The sequence below is a fragment of the Erythrolamprus reginae genome, chromosome 8, assembly GCF_031021105.1.
Source record: "Erythrolamprus reginae isolate rEryReg1 chromosome 8, rEryReg1.hap1, whole genome shotgun sequence".
In the NCBI taxonomy this organism is placed as follows: domain Eukaryota; kingdom Metazoa; phylum Chordata; class Lepidosauria; order Squamata; family Dipsadidae; genus Erythrolamprus; species Erythrolamprus reginae.
The window spans coordinates 57,054,302-57,074,311 of record NC_091957.1 but is presented as its reverse complement, the minus strand read 5'-3'; the positions used below and the strand labels follow the sequence as shown (position 1 = coordinate 57,074,311).

General features: G+C 44.6%; 1 protein-coding gene across 1 annotated transcript; it reads left to right on the top strand.

Moving 5' to 3' along the window:
• The first annotated feature begins 634 nt into the window (after nucleotides 1–634).
• On the top strand, nucleotides 635–12,505 carry ADGRG4 (adhesion G protein-coupled receptor G4). The gene is made up of 7 exons (XM_070760153.1): nucleotides 635–676; nucleotides 2,761–2,882; nucleotides 4,847–5,115; nucleotides 6,583–6,685; nucleotides 7,848–8,143; nucleotides 9,773–9,871; nucleotides 12,375–12,505. The coding sequence occupies exons 1-7, from the start codon at nucleotides 635–637 to the stop codon at nucleotides 12,503–12,505; spliced, it is 1,062 nt and encodes a 353-aa protein (XP_070616254.1).
• The last annotated feature ends 7,505 nt before the right edge of the window (nucleotides 12,506–20,010 follow it).

Genomic DNA, 20,010 nt, shown 5'->3' with positions numbered 1-20,010 from the left:
ACAATGTCATTTGGCGGGCCCCAGGGGAAGAGCCTTCTCTGTGGCGGCCCCGACCCTCTGGAATCAACTCCCCTCGGAGATTAGAACTGCCCCCACCCTCCTTGTCTTTCGTAAGCTACTCAAGACCCACCTATACCACCAGGCATGGGGGAGTTGAGACACCTTCCCCAGGCTTTTATACTTTATGTTTGGTATGTATGTGTTGTTTGGTTTTAAATGTTAGGGTTTTATATGTCTTTTTCTCTTTTAATATTAGATTTGTTCCACTGTAACATTGTTTTATTATTGTTGTGAGCCGCCCCGAGTCTTCGAAGAGGGACGGCATACAAATCTAATAAATTATTATTATTATTATTAGATAGATAGGTAGGTAGGTAGGTAGGTAGATAGATAGATAGATAGATAGATAGATAGATAGATAGATAGATAGATAAATTAGATGGACCATGAAATCTTTTTCTATAAACCGCTTAGAGAGGGCTGGAAAGCATTGTGAAGCGGTATATAAGTACTATATAAGTCAATCTTCTATGTTTCCATGTTGTGACAGGTACAGCCTAGGTGGGAGTTATGTCCTACTTAGAACTTCCATTCTTAAGCCATTTTCTTTCTTCTTTTTTTTACTACTAGGACAATGATGCTGTGCGCTGCGTCTTTTGGGACTTCAGTGGGAATGGTGAGTACTGGGGATTCCAAAGATGAAAGTTTTAGACGTGGAGGACAACGTCTTCATATTATCTACAAGCCAGTGTGAATCTATCTGTTCATACTCCCTCCATCCTCCAGTGCACACCTGAAGTCAGGGAGCAGTCGGGAGCTACTAACCAGGGGTGAAATATTTCATTTCTCTGTTGTGCAGATGGCCTGGGTGGCTGGAACACCTCGGGGTGTAAAACAAAACACACAAATAGCATCTACACAGTCTGCAGTTGCAGTCACCTGACCCATTTTGGAGTTCTGCTGGTAAGTCTGCATCAATCTTTGCCCCAGTTACAGTGGGAAAAACAGAGCGTGTATATGTTCTGGTTTCTGGTCAAAGTTTAGTAATTACAAATAACTCTCATTAAATGCATCATTTCATGAATAAAGCAATTCCGTTTATTTCTCTGCTCTCTTGTACTCCAACACATTCCAGACATCAATCGGTCCGTTATCCCTCTTCTAGTTGCTTCTCACATTCCTTTTCCTGCTTCAATTAGACAAGATTTATTTCCTAACTACATAGCTATAAAAAGACAGCAGCACTGACTACATACCATACAAAATACTTTGGCTTACTTTAGCGTGGCGAAACCCCCCCTCCATATTTCTTTTCAGCAATGTTGAAACTCCACCCTCCTTCTCCAGTAGCCCCCTGACGTGCCAATTACCTCACTACAACATTTAACCATTCCTCTCCTTAATATCTTCTTCCAGACCTTTGCTCTCTACGTTTCTGCATCCTTCTGAATTTAGGGTTAACCCAGCGAGTGTCTGATTCTCCCTCGCTAGATCCTGAACTCATAGCCCCATCCTGTGGCTGGCCTCCCACCTGTTCCACTACCTGTAACCCCGGGCCCCCCACTACTTCATAAACACTGTCTGAATCCGAGTCCTCAATATCTCCATCATCCTCCAACTGATCAGGAGTATGTTCAACAGTATATATCAAGGATATCCAACCCTGGCAACTTTAGGGTCTGTGGATTTCAACTCCCACCATTCTGTTAAGGGCTTTGGTGGCACAGTGGTTAGAGTAGGGTACTGCAGGCCACTTCTGCTGCCTGTTGGCTGCCTGTAATTTGGCAGTTCAAATCCCACCAAGCTCAGGGTTGAGTCATCCTTCCTTCCCTCTGAATTGGGTAAAATAAGGGTCCAGATTATTGGTGGGCTGACTCTGTAAACTGCTTAGAGAGGGCTGGAAAAGCACTGTAAAGCAGTGTATAAGTCTAAGTGCTTTTGCTGTTGCTATTTGGACTGGGAGTCATTGCTCACAGTCACTCATGCCCTCATCACCTCGAGGCTCGACTACTGTAACGCTCTCTACACGGGGCTACCTTTGAAAAGTGTTCGGAAACTTCAGATCGTGCAGAATGCAGCTGCGAGAGCAAATCATGGGCTTCCCCAAATATGCCCATGTTACTTCAACACTCCGCAGTCTGCATTGGTTGCCGATCAATTTCCGGTCACAATTCAAAGTGTTGGTTATGACCTATAAAGCCCTTCATGGCACCGGACCAGAATACCTTCGGGACCGCATTCTGCCGCACGAATCCCAGCGACCGGTTAGGTCCCACAGAGTTGGCCTTCTCTGGGTCCCGTCGACTAAACAATGTCATCTGGCGGGACCCAGGGGAAGAGCCTTCTCTGTGGTGCCTCTGACCCTCTGGAACCAGCTCCCCCCAGAGATTAGGATTGCCCCCACCCTCCTTGCCTTTCGTGAACTCCTTAAAACCCACCTCTGCCGTCAGGCATGGGGGAATTGAAACATCTCCCTCTTGCCCATGTTGTTCTAGTGTTTGATTGATTGTGTGCTTGTTTTTTATATATATTGGGGTTGTTGTTATGAATTTTTTAGCCTAAAATTGTAACTGGATTGGTGGGCATTGGATGTGTCACTATGTACTGTTTTGCCATTGTTGTGAGCCGCTCCGAGTCTGCGGAGAGGGGCGGCATATAAATCCAATAAATCTAATCTAATCTAATCTATTCTCTAGCCAGCCATCTGGATGACACTAAGTGGGGACAGTTTTATGGACTTTCTTTCTCATTTTTTCTAAGGACTTATCTGGGACACCGCTCAGCGATGCTGACGAATGGGCTTTAACGCTGGTGACTTATGTGGGATGTGGCATTTCCTCCATTTTCCTGGGCTTGGCATTGTTGGTTTACTTCTCGACCGAGTGAGTAGAGTTGGCTGTCTGGGTTTTTGTGTTTTTTTTTCTGAACTCAACAGAGCTCTGGCTGTAGAAACTTTATTCAGTCCCAGATATGAGGGTCGCCCAGAAAGTAATGCACCACATTTTTTTTCTCAGTCTGCAGTAATGGTACAAATGCAAAACTTTAGATATACATTATTTGAATGGTCAGGAGTGCGTGTGTAAATTTTGCGTTTCTTCAGACAGATAGTGTAGCTGCAGCAGTGTTTCGAAATAGCGTCTGTAAGTGATGTATGTTACAAGCAGCGCGTCGTCATTGAATTTCTCACTGCAGAGAAAGAAACTGTTGGGAACACTCACAAATGTTTGTGTACAGTACATGGAGAATCTGCAGTCGACAGACGTACGGTTAGTCGCCGGGCACGGAGGGTGAGGCCGTTACAGTGCAGAAATGGCTTCGTGACCAGAACAAGGAGGGGTACCGACAGGGCATCCCCGTCCTTGTGTCTCACTGGAGGGAGGCCATAGAACGGGACGGAGATTACGTGGGAAAATAGAGAGTGTAGAAGAAACATAATTCTTGTTGGGTATTTTGATTACTATTAATATTATTTGCATTAGCAGAGTTCAGATGGCTTAATTTGCAGCGGATTTAGCATGGCAAGAAATCAACATGTGGCTGTGAATCCCATTTGTTAGCAATGAATGTTCACTCCTTCATAAAGATGAAAAGTACGATCTTTACTTACAATTCTGTTGATTCATGCAATTACAGATTGCAGGCAGATAGGTTTATATTCCAGTCCATATTAATAACTTCTGGATGGTCCCATGTGTGAGGGTGGCTTTGGATTTCATCTCACACATGTCCTCAGACGAGGACAATGGGGCACACAGGAGGTAGAAGGAGGTGGAAAAAGAAGGGTCATCAAGGCCAAAAGAGGATCAGAGGGGGGAGGAACATCTACTCTGCAGAAGTTTATATAGTCTGTAGAGTACCTGCCCCTTTTGGTCATCAAAAGGTGACACCCTGGTCAGTTCGTTGTGACCTGACCATAGAGATATGTTTACAAGACAGTGCAAGCATGTAGTATTTATTTATTTACTTACTTACTTACTTACTTACTTATTTATTGGATTTGTATGCCGCCCCTCTCCGTAGACTTGGGGCAGCTAACAACAGTGGTAAAAACAGCATGTGACTATCCAATACTAAAGCAGCTAAAAACCCTTATTTTAAAACCAATCATACATACAAACATACCATACATAAATTGTAGAAGCCTAGGGGGAAAGAATATCTCACTTCCCCCATGCCTGACGACAGAGGTGGGTTTTAAGGAGCTTACGAAAGGCGAGGAGGGTGGGGGCAATTCAAATCTCTGGGGGGAGTTGGTTCCAGAGGGCTGGGGCTGTCACAGAGAAGGCTCTTCCCCTGGGTCCTGCCTAATGACATTGTTTAGTCGACGGGACCCGGAGAAGGCCCACTCTGTGGGACCTAATTGGTCGCTGGGATTCGTGCGGCAGAAGGCGGTCCCGGAGATAACCTGGCCCGGTGCCATGAAGGGCTTTATAGGTCATAACCAACACTTTGAATTGTGACCGGAAACTGATCGGCAACCAATGCAGACTGCGTAGTGTTGGAGTAACATGGGCATACCTAGGGAAGCCCATGATTGCTCTCGCAGCTGCATTCTGCATGATCTGAAGTTTCCGAACACTTTTCAAAGGTAGCCCCATGTAGAGAGGGTTACAGTAGTCGAGCCTCGAGGTGATGAGGGCTGAGTGGTTGAACCCAACAATTCTTTCTTGAGTGTAAGTTTCATTGTGTTCCAATGAATAATTGTTGAAGAAATAAATGTGGTGCATTACTTTCTGGGCGACCCTCGTAGCACCCATCGGGGAAATCAAATAACGGTGTCCCTGGAGGAAATGAGATCTGTGTGACGGGGTAGGAAGTGAATGTCTCTCCCCCTTTTCCATTCCAGCAAAGTCTGTGAGGACTACCCTTCCAAAATCCTCGTCAACCTCTCCTTCGCGTTGTTGATGCTCAACCTGGCCTTCTTGGTGAACTCTTGGCTGGCCACGTTTGAGAATCGCGGCCTTTGCATCACGGCTGCTGTGACCTTGCATTACTTCCTGCTCTCGGCCTTTACCTGGATGGGCCTGGAAGCTGTCAACATGTATTTTGCCCTCGTGAAAGTCTTCAAAGTCTACATTCCACATTACATGCTCAAGTTTTCCATAGCTGGCTGGGGTAAGTATCGGAGATATGGCATTCTGTTTTGTCTATGGCAGTGTTTCCCAACCTTGGCCACTTGAAGGTATCTGGACTTCAACTCCCAGAATTCCCCAGCCAGCATTCGCTGGCTGGGGAATTCTGGGAGTTGAAGTCCAAATATCTTCAAGTGGCCAAGGTTGGGAACCACTGCTCTGTAGCAGTGAAGGGCTGCAAATATTATTTTTGTGGCCGTGACTTATTTTGTGGGCATGGCTTGCCGGCCATGTGACCAGGTGAGGAGTGGCTTGACAATGATGTGACAGGGCGGCTTAATGGTCACATGACTGGCTTAAAGGTGGCCAACTCGAGGTCACTCACATCAAGGATTTGGGTTAGGGTGCCTGGCCACTCCTCACCTCAAAGAGATACAATCACCTCGAGGCTCGACTACTGTAACGCTCTCTACATGGGGCTACCTTTGAAGAATGTTCGGAAACTTCAGATCGTGCAGAATGCAGCTGCGAGAGCAATCGTGGGCTTCCCTAAGTATGCCCATGTTGAGTGTTTTGGAGGAGGAGGCGGAGAGGAAGAAGGAAGAAGGAAAGAGGAAAAAGGAAGGAGGAAGGAAGAAGGAGGAGAAGGAGAAGAAGAAGAGGAGGAGGTTGGGGGAGGAAGAAGAAGAGAAAGAAGAAGAAGAAGAAGAAGAAGAAGAAGAAAAGAAGAAGAAAAAAAGAAGAAGAAGAAGATGAAAGGAGGGAATAAGGAGAAGGAGAAGAAGAAGAAGAAGAAGAAAGGAGGGGGAAGAAGAAGAAGAAGATGAAAGGAGGGAATAAGGAGAAGGAGAAGGAGAAGGAGAAGGAGAAGGAGAAGGAGAAGAAGAAGAAGAAGAAGAAGAAGAAGAAGAAGAAGAAAGGAGGGGGGAAGAAGAAGATGAAAGGAGGGAAGAAGAAGAAAAGAAGAAGAAGAAGAAGAAGAAAGGAGGGGGGAAGAAGAAGAAGAAGAAGAACAAGAAGAAGAAAAGAAGAAGAAGAAGAAGAAAGGAGGGAAGAAGGAGAAGAAGGAGAAGAAGTTTTAAAGAAGAAGAAGAAGAAGAAGAAGAAGAAGAAGAAGAAGAAGAAGAAGAAGAAGAAAGACTTGTCACTTAGAAGACCTCTGATTCTAAATATGATGCATTCAGTTTAATACTGGGGTAGATGTGGTCCCAAAGCACAGAAGGATGCCCTACTGCCGTTATTGTTAAAACGTCCCATTTTAATGTGACAAAGGAAGAAATTTCAGACTAAAATCATTGAAATTAATTCTTTAGCCTCACAAGGCTGAATTGAGCTTCCATTTGCTTATTTTTACGTGGATGTTAGATATTAATCCCAAATCCTTCCTTTGCTCACCTTCCCTGTTAACTGGGGCTTCCCCGCTTCATTTCTTTGCTCCAGCTAAGACTTTCATGAAGCCTCTGCAGGCGTTTCTCCTTTTTTGGGGGTTAATGTGGTTTTGTTTTCTTAGGAATTCCGGCGTTTATTGTAATTGTGGTCCTCAGCATCGACAGGGACTTCTACGGAACTGACTTTGCTTTGAGAAGAAGTGCCGACGGGCCCTCCATGCAGTTGTAAGTCTCTTGTTTTGATTATTTTTACCTGAAAGAACAGCAGGAGAGACATTCGACCAGAAGAACCCCATTGCTATAATTCCTACTGTTCCATCTTTAGCCCCTAAATTGTTGGCATAACTACTTCAGCATGTTGTATGTATATATGACGGTCTTGGTATATTCAGGTTTCTTCCCGTGTAGGATTTGGAAATTTTTGGCGACGTTTCGACGAGGTCCCACTCGTCATCTTCAGGCTGGTGTTTCTGTCCTTGTTCTAGCCATCAAACCACACCCAGCCACCAGTATTTATAGAAGGAAGGCAGCTCAGGTCTCGCTGTGTTCGCCCTAGAACAAGGACAGAGACACCAGCCTGAAGATGACGAGTGGGACCTCATCAAAACGTCGCCAGAAATTTCCAAATCCTACACGGGAAGAAACCCGAATATGCCAAGACCGTCATACCTGTACCCGTGAAAATCTACGAAAACATATATATGTATGTATGTATGTATGTATAGTGCTAGGAGCAGAAAAGCTCAGATTTGAGTCTAACTTGAATCATGAAAGCCGATGGAGAGACTTTGGATCAGTTGTTCCACCACAGTCCAGCTTATATTAAAATATTTTTGTTATGGGGAAAAATTGGAGGCCGATGAAGCTTTACACACCATGCATGAGTTTGTGAACAAAAGGTGGATATAAATAGAAACAAATCAAATCCATCCATCCATCCATCCTTCCATTGTCTCTGTCTTCCATTGTTTCACTGATTCGTTGTTTGATTATCTTTTCCAAAATCTTCCCTAGTATTGAGGTCAGGCTGATAGGTCTGTAGTTTCCTGAATCTGTTTTTTTCCCTTTCTTGAAGATGGGAATTACATTCGCTCTTTCCCAGTCCTCTGGCAGTTCCCCGGTGCTCCAGGATCTTCGAAATATACAATTCAGTGGTTCTGAGATCTGGTCTGCCAGTTCCTTCAGAACTTTGGGGTGTAATCCATCTGGTCCTGGTGATTTGAATTAATGTAGGGTAGACAGATGTTCCCTTACCATTTTATAAGTGTTCCTTTACCATTTATAAACCTGTCTTCTCCAGCCTCTGGCATCTTCTAAGAAGGTTGGACCAAAACGTCAACCAGTCAAGATGGAGTTGACCAACCCATCTTCTTTTGTCTTTCTCCAGTTGTTGGATTCAGGACAAGTGGGTTTTTTACATCTCTCTCGTCGGCTATTTCATCCTGATATTCCTGATCAACATTAGCATGTTCGTTACCGTCCTTTGTCAAATCCGTGCCATGAAAACCAACAATCCAAGGGTCGGGAAGGACCGGAGCCAAGAATTCCTCCTTGACTTGAAGAGAGTCATCAGCCTGACATTCCTGCTGGGCTTGACGTGGGGTTTTGCCTTCTTTTCATGGGGGCCCATTCTTATGAAGACTGTCTTCATGTACATCTTTGCCATTTGCAACTCCTTGCAAGGTTAGTCTCAGGATAAGGTGCGCTGGCCATGGGGCGTGGGGTGGGAGGAGGACCACAGCACGAGAAGGGCACATGGCCAAGATGTGCTCCTTGGTAGTTCCATCTACAAGGCCCTGGAGCTCCTTCAGCTCAATTAGTGACAAAGTTCCACCTCCCTACAACCCAGTAGGATGAGGGTAAAGTAATTCCAAAACATTTTCAAGGTACCAGGTTTGAGGGAGGCCCAAGGAGACAAAACTCAGAGATGGTGGAGCACCTGCTGAAGATAGAATTTCCAGGTGCTTCCATTAAATATTTCCAATTGCAAGTAAGGTATGACTTGTGTCTGCTCTCCTTTTTCTTCTCTTATTTCTCTGTCCCACCACTTGATCAGATTTCTCATTGTTTTCTCTAGAACAGTGTTTCTCAACCTTGGCCGTTTGAAGATGAGTGGACTTCAACTCCCAACGCTGGCTGGGGAATTCTGGGAGTTGAAGCCCACACATCTTCTGTTCTGTCGGGCTCTCTGGTAGAATCCTCCCAAAAATTCACAGGTACAAATTTCAGACACACACACACGTATGAAAATTCAAAACAATGTTCTTTATAAGGAATATTCACTTAAACCAAGCCCTCTTTTGGTCTAGCAAAGAGCACTCGTCTCCAAACAAACTGGTAATTTGTACAAGTCCCTTATCAGTTCTGTGATACTTAACTTGCAGCTGTGAGGCAATTCACAGTCCTTCTTCTTTCACAAAGTGAAACACACTTTGCTCTGGTTTAGTTTCAAAGCGGGGAAAAATCAGCACACAAAAAGTCAAAGTCAGTAAAGCAGTCACGAAACACAATGATCAGATAATCCTCCACAATGGCCAAACCCACAGGCTGCTATTTATAGCAGCCTCACTAATGACCACAGCCCCACCCAACCACAGGTGGCCTCATTTTCTTTGATAATAATCTCTCAGTTGTTGTTGCCTATGCATCGCTCTCTGCGTGCGTGGCTGTATCATTTACTCTTGTTCTGAATCCAAGGAGGAGCTAGATAATTGATCTCCTTCTGAGCTGTCTGCCACACTCTCCTCCTCCCTGTCACTCATGTCTTCTTGGTCAGAGGAGCCTTCATCAGCAGATTCCACCGGGGGCAAAACAGGCCTGCAGCATGTGGATGTCTCCCCCACATCCACAGTCCTTGGGGCAGGAGCTGGGCCAGAGCTAACCACAACATCTTCAAACGGCCAAGGTTGAGAAACACTGCTTCAGAATTTATCAATTGTAGGTGGGTGGGTGGGTGGGTGGGTGGGTAGAATTAGACGCCTTGTTAGGAGTCTTCAATTCCCCACAGCGTGGTAGGACATTTTATAATGTCAGTTGAGGAACCAGAATAGTTCTGGTTTTGTCGATGCTTCGTTAATTTCTGTGGGTGCTTTCTACACCCTTTCTATCATTTATAAAAACCTTAGATGAGTAAGATGCATAATACCGTTCCTGTCCAAATGTCTTTTTTAAATCTTTTCTGTCTCTACTTTCTACTTATATTCTGTTAAACATGTTACAATACAAGACTATATTTGTATGACAAAATAAAATAAAATAAATAAAAAATAAAATAAACAATCCAAGGAACATTTTATCTGCTTTCCTTTCCAGGGTTCTTCATCTTCATCTTTTACTGCCTGGTGAAGGATAACGTCAGGAAGCAATGCCAGATACACTTCTGTTGTGGGAAACTTCGGCTCGGCAATTCCCGTAAGGAACCCAGAGTTTCTTTCTGTCCTGCCTTGACTTGATGGGTTTTCACAAACTTGCAAGGGTTGGTCTTAACAACGAAACACTTGCAAGTGTGTGTGATTGCTTTCCTTAGCCCATAAAATCATATGCTACAACATCCTTCCTGTCAACGACTACTTCAGCTTCAACCTCAACAACACACGAGCACACAACAGATTCAAATGTAATGTAAACCCATAAATCAATGCCTGGGGAGGGCGTAAACAGCTTCCCACACACCCCATAAACCCTCTGGAGGCCAGAAATTTATTTATTTATTCATTCATTCATTTATTCATTGGATTTGTATGCTGCTCCGCTCTGTAGACTCGCGGCGGCTAACAACAATGATAAAAAACAGCATGTAACAACCCAATAATAAAACAACTAAAAGCCCTTATTATAAAACCAAACATACACACAAACATACCATGCATAACTTGTAATGGCCTAGGGGGAAGGAATATCTCAACTCCCCCATGCCTGGTGGCATAAGTGAGTCTTGAGTAGTTTACGAAAGACAGGGAGGGTGGGGGCAGTTCTAATCTCCGGGGGGAGTTGGTTCCAGAGGGCTGGGGCCGCCAGAGAGAAGGCTCTTCCCCTGGGGCCCGCCAAACAACATTGTTTAGTCGACGGGACCCGGAGAAGGCCAACTCTGTGGGACCTTATCGGTCACTGGGATTTGTGCGGTAGCAGGCGGTTCCGGAGGTAATCTGGTCCAATGCCATGTAGGGCTTTAAAGGTCATGACCAACACTTTGAATTGTGACCGGAAACTGATTGGCAGCCAATGCAAGCCACGGAGTGTTGAAGAAACGTAGGCGAATCTTGGAAGCCCCAAGACGGCTCTCGCGGCTGCATTCTGCACGATCTGAAGTTTCCGAACACTTTTCAAAGGTAGCCCCATGTAGAGAGCGTTGCAGTAATCCAACCTCGAGGTGATGAGGGCATGAGTGACTGAGAGCAATGACTCCCTGTCCAAATAGGGCCGCAATTGGTGCACCAGGCGAACCTAGGCAAACGCCCTCCTTGCCACAGCCGAAAGATGATGTTCCAATGTCAGCTGTGGATTGAGGAGGACGCCCAAGTTGCGAACCCTCTCTGAGGGGGTCAGTAGTTCCCCTACCAGGGTAATGGACGGACAGATAGAATTGTCCTTGGGAGGCAAGACCCACAGCCACTCCGTCTTGTCTGGGTTGAGTTTGAGTTTGTTGACACCCATCCAGGCCTCAACAGCCTCCAGGCACCGGCACATCACTTCCACTGCTTCGTTGACTGGAAATGGCCTGTTTCCCAACTTCTGGTGGGCCCAGTAGGTTCGTGTTTTGCCCTCCCCAGGCTCCAAAGGCTTCCCTGGAGCCGGGGAAGGGTAAAAACGCCCTCCCCCATCTCCTGGAGATGCTCTGGAAGCCAAAAACGCCTTCCCAGAGCCTCCATGTGAGCCAAAAATCAGTTGGCTGGCGCACACATGCACATTGGAGTTGAGCTAGAGCAACGGCTCATGTGCCCTAGGTTCACCATCACTGCCCTAGCCTATAGAGCTGGGGTGGTGCAGCAGTTAGAGTTCTGTATTGCAGGCCACTGAAGCTTCAGCTGTAGGTCAGCAGTTCAAATCTCATCACCAGCTCAAGGTTGACTCAGCCTTCCATCCTTCCGAGGTGGGTCAAATGAGGACCCGGATTGTGGGGGCAATAGGCTGGCTCTGTGAAAAAGTGCTATTGCTAACATTTGTATTTGTATTTATTAGATTTGTATGCCGCCCCGCTCCAAAGACTCAGGGCGGCTAACAACAATAAAAAAGACAATGTAAACAAATCTAATATTAAAAATAATCTAAAAAACCCCAATTTAAGAGACCAATCATACATACAAGCATGACATGTATAAATTCTATAAGCCTAGGGGGAAGGGAGAAAATTTTTTCAATTCCCCCATGCCTGACGACAGAGGTGGGTTTTAAGGAGCTCGCGAAAGGCAAGGAGGGTGGGGGCAACTCTGATATCTGGGGGGAGCTGGTTCCAGAGGGTCGGGGCCGCCACAGAGAAGGCTCTTCTCCCGAGTCCCGCCAAACGACATTGTTTAGTCGACGGGACCCGGAGAAGGCCAACTCTGTGGGACCTAACCGGTCGCTGGGATTCGTGCGGCAGAAGGCGGTCCCGGAGATATTCTGGTCCGATGGCATGAAGGGCTTTATAGGTCATAACCAACACTTTGAATTGTGACCGTAAATTGATCGGCAACCTAACATGCTGTAGGCCACCCTGAGTCTAAGGAGAAGGGCGGCATAAAAATCAAATGAATAAACAAATAAATAGACTATTTTAGTGACCAGACGAAGCATGTTGAGTGATGGCAGCCATTCAATAAGGTCACAAAGGCGAGACAGCTATTGTAGGGTGGTAGCATTCCACAGAGAATTGATCATCTGTTATGTTTTAGAGACAAGGGTAAAAAAAATATATTCCCGTCTATTTATATTTTAGATCACGTTGCTTGCCGCAGTAACAGCCATATGTCCACAGCTTCTCAGGCAATCCGACTTCCCCGAATGAGGAAAATATTTCCGGAAGATCTTGACTTACACCACACAGAGAAAAATAAAGATTTGTCTTAAAGGAGAATCTTGCTCTTCCTTGGCTTTCTGACGTTGATGTTCTGACGTAGGCTTTCCCAAACCATGAAGAAGACTCCTCGCCCCGAAAAACCTCTTTAGGTTGGCTTGACAGGCTGCATAGCTAGAGGTATAACAAGCAGGAAGAGGGAGATTATGATCCCGCTGTATAGAGCACTGGTGAGACCCCATTTGGGATACTGTGTCCAGTTCTGGAGACCTCACCTACAAAAAGATATTGACAAAATTGAACAGGTCCAAAGACGGGCTACAAAAATGGTGGAAGGTCTTGAGCATAAAACATATCAGGAAAGACTTCATGAACTCCATCTGTATGGTCTGGAGGACAGAAGGGAAAGGGGGGACATGATCGAAACATTTAAATATGTTAAAGGGTTAAATAAGGTTCAGGAGGGAAGTGTTTTTAATAGGAAAGTGAACACAAGAACAAGGGGGCACAATCTGAGGTCAGTTGGGGGAAAGATCAGAAGCAACGTGAGAAAATATTATTTTACTGAAAGAGTAGTAGATCCTTGGAACAAACTTCCAGCAGATGTGGTTGGTCAGTCCACAGGAACTGAATTTAAACATGCCTGGGATAAACATATATCCATCCTAAGATAAAATACAGGAAATAGTATAAGGGCAGACTAGATGGACCACGAGGTCTTTTTCTGCCATCAATCTTCTATATTTTTATGAATGAGGAAGGAAGGGAGGAAGGAAAAAAGGAAGAAAGGAAAAAGAAGGAAGGAAGAGAAAGAAGGAAGGAAGAATCCACAGTAGCTGAATGTAAACATGCCTGGGATAAACATAGATCCATCCTAAGATAAAATACAGGAAATAGTATAAGGGCAGACTAGATGGACCACGAGGTCTTTTTCTGCCATCAATCTTCTATGTTTCTATGTTAAAGGAAGAGGTGGGTTCCTATTGGTTCTATAGAGCCGTTAGTAAAGTACAGTAGTACCTCTACTTAAGAACTTTTCTAGATAAGAACCGGGTGTTCAAGATTTTTTTTGCCTCTTCTTAAGAACCAAGAAAAGGCTGTCACTCAAATTTCAACCACCAGTCTTGAGATAATAGAACGGAGGAGACACCGTTAGTCCTCCTCTCCCATATGTCGGTTGTGGGCAACTGAAGTAGGAAGTCAATTTAAGTTGGAGAATAATCAGGACTGGAGACCCGTTGGCAGATTTCTGACTGCAAACATTGTGGGTGTATTTGTGTAAGATCAACTTCAACACAATTGGGGAGGAGGGGCACGTTACTGTCTTATCTTTAGAACAGGTTTTCATAAAATGCAATAAGCCATAAGGTGATTTGGCTATTTGTGGCATGGCATGTTCTGAGATTCTAGCCCACTGTAGTTTATTTATGGCTAAACAAACATTGACGTCGCATGCAGAGAGTAAGAACACTCTAGGAAATGAAACGCTGGAAGCCACAGACTCTGGAATAAAACGAAAACCCAAGATTCGACAAAAACCAAGCGTGAGACTTCAGGTGAAGAAATATCACCAGAGATTCTAAACTACGAACCTCATCAGGTCTATTCAGAGTGACCAAGATACTGTGGAGTTCGAGATCAGAACCATAAGAAGTAGCCAAAGGTCTACCATATTTTTCGCAGTATAAGATGTACCAGAGCATAAGATGCACCTTAGTTTTTGGGGAAGAAAATAGGGAAAAGAATCTGCTTACCAGGTATTACTCTGGCCAGCGTCCTTAGTTTGGTCAGCTTCAGGACATTATTTTATTCCCTGGTTAGGATTAAAAAAAACCCTTTATTTGGAGAGAGTAACAATGAAAGTGCTTGCAATCCAGTAAGAGCTGATAACATCCTTAGCACCTGGAAAGAAACATTCAGAGCAAATTAGAGCAATGATAAAAACCCTGCAAAAACTTAGGGCTTGGAAAACATTCTTCACAGTGAGTAACAATGAAAGAGCTTGCAAGGTAAGAGCTGAGAACATCCTTAGCACCTGGAAAGAAACATTCAGAGCAAATTAGAGCAATGATAAAAACCCTGCAAAGACTTAGGGCTTGGAAAACATTCTTCACAGTGAGTAACGATGAAAGAGCTTGCAAGCTGGTAAGACCTGGAAACATTGTTAGCACCGGGTAAGGCCTGGAAAGAAACTTATTTGGAGCAAGTTAGAGCAATGATAAAAACCCTGCAAAGACTTAGGGCTTGGAAAACATTCTTTGCAGAGAACAACAATGAAAGAGCCTGCAAGGTAAGAGCTGGGAAGACAATTAGCAGCTAGTTAGGGCTGAAAAAAAGCTACATTCAGAGTATAAAACGCACCCAAATTATCAGCCTCTTTTAGAGAGGAAAAAGGTGCGTCATACTCTGAAAAATATGGTAATTGAAGTGACATTAAAACAAAATGTTCACCGTGTGCAAAAATGGTACGTCTCCTGCCATAGATATTCAGTTTTTTTCAGCTATTTAAAAAACACAGGAGCATCAGATTGGAAAAGATGCCCGTGGAATGATGCCTTTAAAATTAGTTAGAAACAAGCCAGCATAACAAAAGCAAGATTATTGACGCCAATTGCAGCACGCCAATTATTCGAGAAAGGAGAATTTTCTCCCATTAGTTCTATGCTCATCTGCCACACAGCGCCTTTGTTCTTCCGCCGCACAACTTCAAGATTGTGCCGTGTCGCCTTCCAACGCTGCATTGTTCAGGTTGTCATTTGGACTGAAGGCCTGTAATTTTATTCCAAAGGCGTAAATCACGCCACGCACAGAAAGATAGCTGATGCTACAGGGGTGCTGCTGGTGCAGGTAGAGGGAGATATGGAATCGTGGCTTGGAGTTTGCAGCTTCAAAGACGGATCGTCAAATCCGAGGCCCGAAAGGGCTCTTTCTTTAATTCTGGATGTTGGGCGGATATGGGAGTTGTTTTGATTCTTACGACAAGGATGCACAGTCTATTTATATACCTCGCTTTGAACAAAATGAGAGGAAGAAGATTGGGTGGCATAACCATTGGGAGAAAAAACAAGTTTTGTTGTGTTCTGTCGAGCTCTGTCGAGCTCTCTGGTAGAATCCTCCCAAAAATTCACAGATACAAATGTCACACACACACACGTTTGCAAATTCAAAACAATGTTCTTTATAATGAAAAGTCACTTAACCTAAGCCCTCTTTTGATATAGCAAAGAGCACTCGTCTCCAAACAAACTGGTAATTTGTACAAGTCCCTTATCAGTTCTGTGATACTTAGCTTGCAGCTGTGAGGCAATTCACAGTCCTTCTTCTTTCACAAAGTGAAACACACTTTGCTCTGGTTTAGTTTCAAAGCGGGGAAAAATCAGCACACAAAAGTCAAAGTCAGCAAGGCAGGCACGAAACACAAGGATCAGATAATCCTCCACAATGGCCAAACCCACAGGCTGCTCTTTATAGCAGCCTCACTAATTACCACAGCCCCACCCAACCACAGGTGGCCTCATTTTCTTTGATAATAATCTCTCAGTTGTTGCTGCCTATGCACCGCTCTCCGCATGCGTGGCTGTATCATTAACTCTTGTTCCAAGGAGGAGCTAGAGAATTGATCTCCTTCTGAGCTGTCTGTCACACTCTCCTCCTCCCTGTCACTCATGTCTTCTTGGTCAGAGGAGCCTTCATCAGCAGATTCCACCGGCGGCAAAACAGGCCTGCGGCATGTGGATGTCTCCCCCACATCCACAGTCCTTGGGGCAGGAGCTGGGCCAGAGCTAACCACAGCATGTTGAAAAGGATGTTTTGCACCAAACGATGTCAACAGCATAATGACTTTATTGATAATGCTTCAGGCTTATTCTGGGAAGTGGGGATATGTGCTTTTACACAAATAATGTCAACATATACCATCCTTTTTCTTACCGCTCGGAAACACTTCCCTGACAGCTTCAGAAATGGGAGATAATGAAGATAATCAGGAATTGGTTGATCCTCCTATTCAAAATGCAAATGCCATTTGTGTTTGCTTTTTTAAAAAAATCAGAGTGACTCAAGCCTTGTGAATATTAATATGTACAGGAGGTAGTTAGCCCACCTCGTTGGAAACAGATCTGAATAACTGACACATTTATTTTTTGGGTAGAAGAATCCCACAGCCTGCAGTCACCCACTCTTAAAAGGCGTCTCTAATCTCAAGAGAGCAGAGATATAATGGGGAATATTCTGATGAGTACTGGGGTGGGGTGTCATCATTCATTTCCTGTAGCTCAAAAAAAAAGTTTTTTAACTACTCTCTTTCTTAGGAGCTCTTTCTTTCTTTCTTTCTTTCTTTCATTCTTTCTTTATTTATTTATTTTGTCCAATACATAATACACATTGAAGAGAATAGATATGTAATAATATAAGTAAAGAAAAGGATAGAAGAAAATATATAAAAGTATAGGTGAACATATTTGAAAGGAAGAAAAGATAGATGAGATAAGGAGAGACAATTGGACAGGGGACGGAAGGCACGCTGGTGCACTTATGCACGCCCCTTTCTGACCTCTAAAGAACCTGGAGAGGTCAATCGTGGAGAGTCTAAGGGAAAAATGTTGGGGGTTAGGGGTTGACACTACTGAGTCCGATAATGAGTTCCACGCTTCGAGAACTCGATTGCTAAAGTCATATTTTTTACAGTCAAGTTTGGAGGCCTTCTGCCTTGACTAGCAGGACAAATGATTTTGTCAGCCCCCATGATGCACCAATAATCCAGGGATTGAATATCTAGGACAGTGATGGCAAACCTATGGCATGGGTGCCACAGGTGGCACGCAGAGCCATATCTGCTGGCACGCAAGCTATTGCCCTAGCTCAGCTCCAATGTACATGTGTGTGCCGGCCCGCTGATTTTTGGTTCAACGCAGAGGCTCTGGGAGGGCGTTTTTGGCTTCCAGAGAGATTAGATTAGATTTATTCGATTTGTATGCCGCCCCTCTCTGGAGACTCGGAGCGGCTCACAACATAACACATGATACAAATCCAACAATAAAAAAGTAATCTAAAACCCTACATATAAAAAAAACAATCATACATCTCAGACAAACCTTTCATAAAGCGGGAAACGGCAGAGGTGGGTTTTTAAGAGTTTGCGAAAGGCAAGGAAGGTGTGGGCAATCCTAATCTCTGGGGGGAGTTGATTCCAGAGGGTCGGGGCCACCACAGAGAAGGCTCTTCCCCTGGGTCCCGCCAGACGACATTTTTTCATCAACGAGACCCAGAGAAGGCCAACTCTGTGGGACCTAACCGGTCGCTGGGATTCATGCGGCAGAAGGCGGTCCCAAGAGTTTTTACCCTCCCGCAGCTCCAGAGAAGCCTTTGGAGATTGGGGAAGGTGAAACACAAGCTTACTGGGCCCACCAGAAGCTGGGAAACAGGCCGTTTCCAGCCTCCAGAGGGCCTCCATGGGGAGGGGGAAACTGTTTTCACACACCCCAGGCATTGAATTATGGGTGTGGGCACTCGCACACCCAAGTGAAGAAAAGGGTCGCCATCATTGATCTAGGATATGTTATGGGTGCCCTCACAAAATGGCTTCCACGGTGAGAAAGGAGATCGGGGTGGGAGGTGGTTTTGCTCTGTGTGGTCCCTTGTTAATCCTCTAGGATTCAATCCTTGTTTTTCTCTGGACTACAAAAGAAGCCACTCAGCTATAATTTATTTATTTATTGGATTTGTATGCCGCCCCTCTCCAGAGACTCGGGGCGGCTAACAGCGACAATAAAACAGTGTACAATAGTAATTTGGTATTGATGATTAAAAATCAATTAATATAAAAAACAAACAAACATACATACATACATACATACATACATACATACATACATACATACATACATACCATGCATAAAATTGTAATGTCGTTACCGTCCAAGGATGTCACCAGGGTCCCTGAAGACGCAGAAGCCATTTGGTCAACAAAGATGCTCTTAGACAAAAGATGGTGTGAGGCAGGGCAGCAATTTTCAGAAATGTTCCAATCCATGTCCACCCTTTGCTTGAAAACCTCCAGTGACTTTTGAAGGTTGGCAGTTCCGCTTGGGATTGACGTCAAGACCCACAAAACCAAGAAACACAACCTTGAGCAAGTTCCTTTGTTATTCCTCACACAGAGACAAAAATCTTGCCAAACTAATGCAAACTACGTACCTCATTACAGAGATAACTCTCAGAATTTTTAGGAAGAAACTGTCTTGTCTTACTTACACCCAACTGTTTTGGTTCAGCCTGAGGCAGATCAAAGGCCAGCTGCGTCTCTGCTGGCTCCATGCCCGGAGGAGGCTGACAGCGAAGAGGAGGGGGCTGAGCAGTCGGATGGGGGAGGGTCCAGTCAGGAATGTGACGAGGAAGAACAGCATGGGAGCCACGGGGAGGGGCCCTCCCCTGCCAGTAGCTTGGAGTCATTAGGTGACGAGGCACAAGCTGTCATTGACATGCGACAGAGACGTTTAGATCAAAGGAAGGATCAATTAAGGAAATATTATCAGCATTGAATAAGGAACACCAGGGCTTGGGTGTGGTCCTCATTAGCAGGGAAGGGTTTATAAGGCAGGCAAGCTATTGAAGCCATGTGGAGTGTTATCAGTTTGGAGTTCCTGTAACCTGCATTGTTTCTTGGCGTCTCTGTTCCTGGCTTGTGGCCCAGCAGTCTTGAAGACCCGTGGGAGGTGTATGTCTGTTATCTACAGCCTCGTCTTGGCAGCAAGAATCCTATATTGATGCATGGACAATTACCTTCGTGTATATATTTGGAGTTCCAGTGTTTTCCTGCTTTGTAAGGACAGTTTCTGTTAGCTTCGTTTTCCTTGAACATTATAAAACTGTATTTGAATTTTACGGTGTGTCTGGCTTATCTTTTTGGGTTGGTCATAGCTTCCGGAGTGACCCAGACAGAACACCAACCAAACTGTCCTTTGGTCCCCTATGATGCAACCTTTTGCTATGGGGAATCCAGACTATATTCCACTACAGTAGATGATTTCATAGGCAAGTTGGACCACGCACAAGCAAACTTTGGATAACTCATAAAAGCAAGCCACCCTTTTCTTTTCTGCTCTGCTTCTCAAGCCTGTCAGCTTGTGGAAGACTTCTTCATCTTTTCAATCTGTTACATCCCAGTTTTTCAAGAGGCAGAATTCCATCTCTTGCCAATTCCATTCGCAAATAAAATAAAAAGAAGAAAGCTGGATGTACTTGAAAACCGGCTGGCAGAACAAGCGATCCAGGATCTTTTCATATTTTGCAATCTGGATTTACTTCTCTATCTCTCCGTCTCAGCTTTCACTCACAGTAGCTCCGAAGCATATTCAAAAAAAAAGGAAAGAGAGAGAGAGAGAAACGGGGGAACGAAAACCTCAACCATCTTCTCCACCTCCCACACAGTTCAGCAGCGAAATCTATGCATATTTCTCTTTATCATGCTTGGTGACTCCACAGCAAGAGGAGAAGAGTTGAATCTCCCAAGCAGTCGATTTGTCTGGTGAATTGCTTGGACCTCTCTCAACCTCTTTTT

Excerpts from the sequence above, each read along its gene's own strand:
- ADGRG4 (XM_070760153.1), top strand. The coding sequence starts at position 635 with ATGATGCTGTGCGCTGCGTCTTTTGGGACTTCAGTGGGAATG. Across the intron at positions 677-2,760 it reads TTGGGACTTCAGTGGGAATG|GACTTATCTGGGACACCGCT; the intron begins GTGAGTACTGGG and ends ATTTTTTCTAAG. Across the intron at positions 9,872-12,374 it reads ACTTCGGCTCGGCAATTCCC|ATCACGTTGCTTGCCGCAGT; the intron begins GTAAGGAACCCA and ends TTTATATTTTAG.